At 37.2% G+C, this 4324-nt stretch overlaps 1 protein-coding gene across 1 annotated transcript; it reads left to right on the top strand.

Moving 5' to 3' along the window:
• Positions 1 to 1922: 1922 nt before the first annotated feature.
• LOC120147479 lies at positions 1923 to 2633 on the top strand. The gene has a single exon (XM_039160854.1). The coding sequence runs from the start codon at positions 1923 to 1925 to the stop codon at positions 2631 to 2633; it is 711 nt and encodes a 236-aa protein (XP_039016785.1).
• Positions 2634 to 4324: the final 1691 nt, after the last annotated feature.

Consider the following 4324-nt stretch of genomic DNA (forward strand, 5'->3'; position numbering starts at 1 on the left):
CTAAAAAGCAAGTATTATTATTTGTTAGATTCGACACCCACCAAATTTTTGGCGCCGTTGCCGGGGATTGGTGTTATTTAGATTTATTTTGATGCCCTATTCTTCTCGTGCAGGTGAACTCCAATACGATCCTAAAATCGAGAAGACCGCTCGCATGTTAAGAAAAGAAACTAACTTGCGCAACAAACAAGCTTCTTATTCTTCATCCCCTGAATCGAAATCAGCACTCAACTTGGTTGATTCATCCAGCGATTCTGAAGTAGAAGGAACAATGGCCAACAAAGAAAGAACTCTAAGTGAATTGGCTGCACCAAATGTGAATCAACAACCAATCTGCATTGACTACCCAACTTTGGAGGTAGCTTTTGAATTAAAATCTGGTTTGATTCATTTGTTGGCTACTTTTCATGGACTTGAGAATGAAGATCCTCATAAGCATTTGAAGGAATTTCATGTGGTATGTTCAAGTATGAGACTGCAAGGAGTGATAGAAGAACAGGTAAAATTACGCGCTTTTCCGTTCTCGCTAACCGATAGAGCTAAAGATTGACTCTTCTATTTAGCCCCAGGTTCTGTAACTACTTGGGCCGAGATGGTGAGGATGTTCCTTGATAAATTTTTCCATGCTTCAAGAGCCACTGGCATTCGAAGGGAGATATGTGGAACAAAACAAAAAGATACTGAGACCCTTCACGAGTATTGGGAACGATTCAAACGACTGTATGCAAGCTGCCCTCAACATGGGATTTCTGAGCAACTTCTCATCCAATATTTCTATGAGGGACTTCTACCCATGGAAAGGAAGATGATGGATGCAGCCAGTGGAGGTGCCATAGTGAACAAGACTCCTCACGATGTTAGGGAATTGCCCAATTCACAATAATTTGGCTTTAGGTAAGACACATCTTCAAGAAGGGTGAACGAGGTAGGTTCGTCCTCCATTGAACATCAATTATCGCATCTCACCTCCCTTGTTCAACAACTAGTTGTAGGAAAAACGCAGCAAGTGAAAGCTTGTGGGATATGTGTTGCGATCGGTTACCCAACTGACATGTGTCCTACACTTCAAGATGATTCTCATGAGTACGCTAATACAGTTGGAAGGTTTCTCGATCCCCCACAAAGGAAATATGATCATTACTTAAATACCTACAATCCAGGATGGAGGGATCATCCTAACCTTAGATATGGACCAAGACCATCACAATTCCAGCGTTCTCCACCTGAGCAGTCTTCTTCAAAGCCGGGTATGTCCCTAGAAGAAATTGTCAAATAACTTGCAACCAACACACAACAATTTCAGCAAGAGACAAGAACAAGCATACAAAATTTGGAGAATCAAGTGAGTCAATTGGCATTATCCGTGAATCAGTTAGAATCCCAAGGTAAGTTACCTTCACAAACCATTGTTAATCCAAAACAAAATGTTAGTAAATCACATTGAGAAGTGGAAAGGAGTTGAAGGAACCTAGTCCATTGGCACATGGGAGAGCCTTAGAGGAAAAAACTGAAAAGGAAGTTGTTGCTCCTCAAACTCAGAAAGACCAACATAAACGACTCAAAAGTGAAAAATTGAAGGAATTTGCCATAGAACCTCATTTTCCCTCTAGATTCGCTAAATCCAAGAAAGAAGCAGAAGAGAAATAAATTCTTGAGATATTTCACAAGATCGAGGTAAATATTCCTTTACTTGATGCAATTAAACAAGTACCTCGATATGCTAAAGTTCTTAAAGAATTGTGCACCAACAAGAGAAATCTCAAGGGAAATGAAAAGGTAAGTATGGGGGAGAATGTTTCAGCTGTCCTCCAGAAAAAACTACCCCCAAGTGCAAAGACCCAGATATGTTTACTATCCCTTGTAAACTCGGTAATGTTAGGATTGAGAGAGAAATGTGAGATCTAGGAGTTTCAATAAATGTCATGCCTCTCTCTATTTACTCATCTTTGAACGTTGGTCCTTTGAAAGCGACAGGAGTGATTATTCAACTAGCTGACAGATCTAATGTATATCCTGAGGGAGTTTTAGAGGATGTTTTGGTGCAAGTCAATGAATTGATTTTTCCTGTAGATTTTTATGCGATTGATATGCAAGAAGATGATTATTCTAAGTCAACATCAATTTTGTTAGGAAGACCATTTTTGAAAACAGCTAGGACAAAAATTGATGTAGATGATGGTACACTTACCATGGATTTTGATGGTGAAATTATTAAATTCAATATTTATGATGCCATGAGATGTCCTGGTGATGTGTCCTATATTTTTGTCATGGATGTTATTGAAATTTTTGATTTAAATAATGATGACAAGTTGAAAGTTGCACTCGACATGAATTTCACTCCTGAAGGATTGCAGGGAATCATGAAAGAGTTTGTATTGGAACTTGATTTGCAAGATACAATCCAAGAACTAGAATCACTCAAACCCATGAGGTATGATGTATCTTATATTGAGTCACATCTTTCTCACACCAAGCTTCTTCCTTCTCTTGTGCAGGCACCAAAATTGAAAATGAAGCCTTTGTCAAATCATCTGAAGCATGTATATCTAGGAGAAGAGAAAACTATTCCGGTGATCATTCCCAACAAACTCTCTCGCTTAGAAGAAGAAAAGTTGATTCTAATGCTTTGAGAGTACAAAGAAGCAATTGGGTGGAGGAAAAAAATTCTCTATCGTTGAAATACAAGGTTTGGATACAGGTCAAATATTTAAGGTCGATGATCATCGTTTCAAACCTTTTTATGAAGGTTTTCTGGTGCATACTGTTGGTCAAACCATTTTGGAGTACCCAACTTAGGATAATTGAGAAGCTAAAACGTCTAGCCAAAGATGTTAAAGAAAGGCGCTCTTGGGAGGCAACCCAATTTTTCTCTTTTTTTTTTAATTTCTATTTTTGTTCTTTTTATTTTATTTTTCCTTGATTTTTCGGAGTACAATTATTCTTGTTTTCCTCTTTAGGTCAGAAGATGAATTTTTGTAACCCCTGGGCACGCCTTACAAAAGCAGAATTATTCCTAAAGTCTCTCACTATCCAGAAGATGTTTTTATATAAGACGTTCCCACGTCTAAACTCAACACCACTTCTGGTTCAGGAAACAAGATTCAAATATAAATGTGCCTCATCTTTTCTTTATTTTTGTGCTCCTTCAGAAGAATGCGCGCCACCAACCGTCCTCTCCGCTCAACCTGACCCACATCTCCGCTCAGTCCGAGAATCAACCCAGCCGACGCACAGCGCCTTCACTCCCATCTCGTGATAGATATCGTGGTTGATGCTCAATATTTTCAGGGGAGTTTTCTACTGTTACCCTTTTTATGGTTTTTGAGCATCTACTTTTAATACATTGAGGACAATGTATGGATTAAGTGTGGGGGAGAGTATTTCATACATGGTTTTGCTTTGAACATAATTTTTCTTCAAATTTTTTTCAAAAAAAAAGTATGCTTTAGTTCTTGTTTGTGATTTTTCTCTTCAAAATTCCAGATTCTTTCAATGTTTGTCTTTACATAATTTGGATTGTTTTGAATTATTGAATTAAGTTGAAGCATAATAGGGGATTAGCTTGAGTAGTTGAATTTTTGTTTACTACACACTGGTTGATTACTCTTGATGATTGATTGAATGAAAAATGTGTGGGATTTGATACATGTTTACCCTTTTTGTGAGTTTTTGGGCCAATGAGCACTCACTTTCAGCATGCTCCATTTCTTGATTGAGTGATTGCCATACATAGTTAATTTTTCTAGAACTTGCTTTACTATACATGTCGAAGACCACATTTTAGAATTGGATGCATCAAGAACGATAAGGGCATTTAGGTGAAACCACTTTTAGCTTTCGTAAAGAGCCTACCCTGATTATCATCCTTAGAAAGCCAATTTTGAGCCTGAGCCTTTTTGTTTGAAATTAACCATGGTACAAGTAAATATTAAATCCTTTTTGTTAATTTCCCCTCTTTTGAACCTTGAATTGGAGGATTATATGAGCTTCTTCACATGAGAATTCAAATTATCTTGAGAAGATCGGAAGATGTTGGAATATAGTGATTCGAGTTGCAATCTCTTTCATTGAAAAAAAACAAAAGAAAAAAAAAGAGAAAAGAAAAAAAAGAAAAATTGTGCAAAGGAAATAAAGAAAGAGAGATTGTGCATTGAAAAAAAAAGTTATATGGCTTGAAGAGAACATTTGAAGATTGAGTTCTATGTGGATAAGTTTTTATGACTCCTTCAATAAAACAGCTCAAATTCCTTTTCTATCAAACCTCGCCTAAGCCCCATTACACCATGTTTAAAACCCTGAGGTTTTTATGCATTCAATTCAT

Source organism: Hibiscus syriacus, unplaced genomic scaffold (assembly GCF_006381635.1).
Source record: "Hibiscus syriacus cultivar Baekdansim isolate YM2019G1 unplaced genomic scaffold, ASM638163v2 tig00002511_pilon, whole genome shotgun sequence".
NCBI classification, from domain to species: Eukaryota; Viridiplantae; Streptophyta; class Magnoliopsida; order Malvales; family Malvaceae; genus Hibiscus; species Hibiscus syriacus.

Coding starts and splice junctions, on each gene's coding strand:
- LOC120147479 (XM_039160854.1), top strand. CDS start 1,923: ATGCCTCTCTCTATTTACTCATCTTTGAACGTTGGTCCTTTGAAAGCG.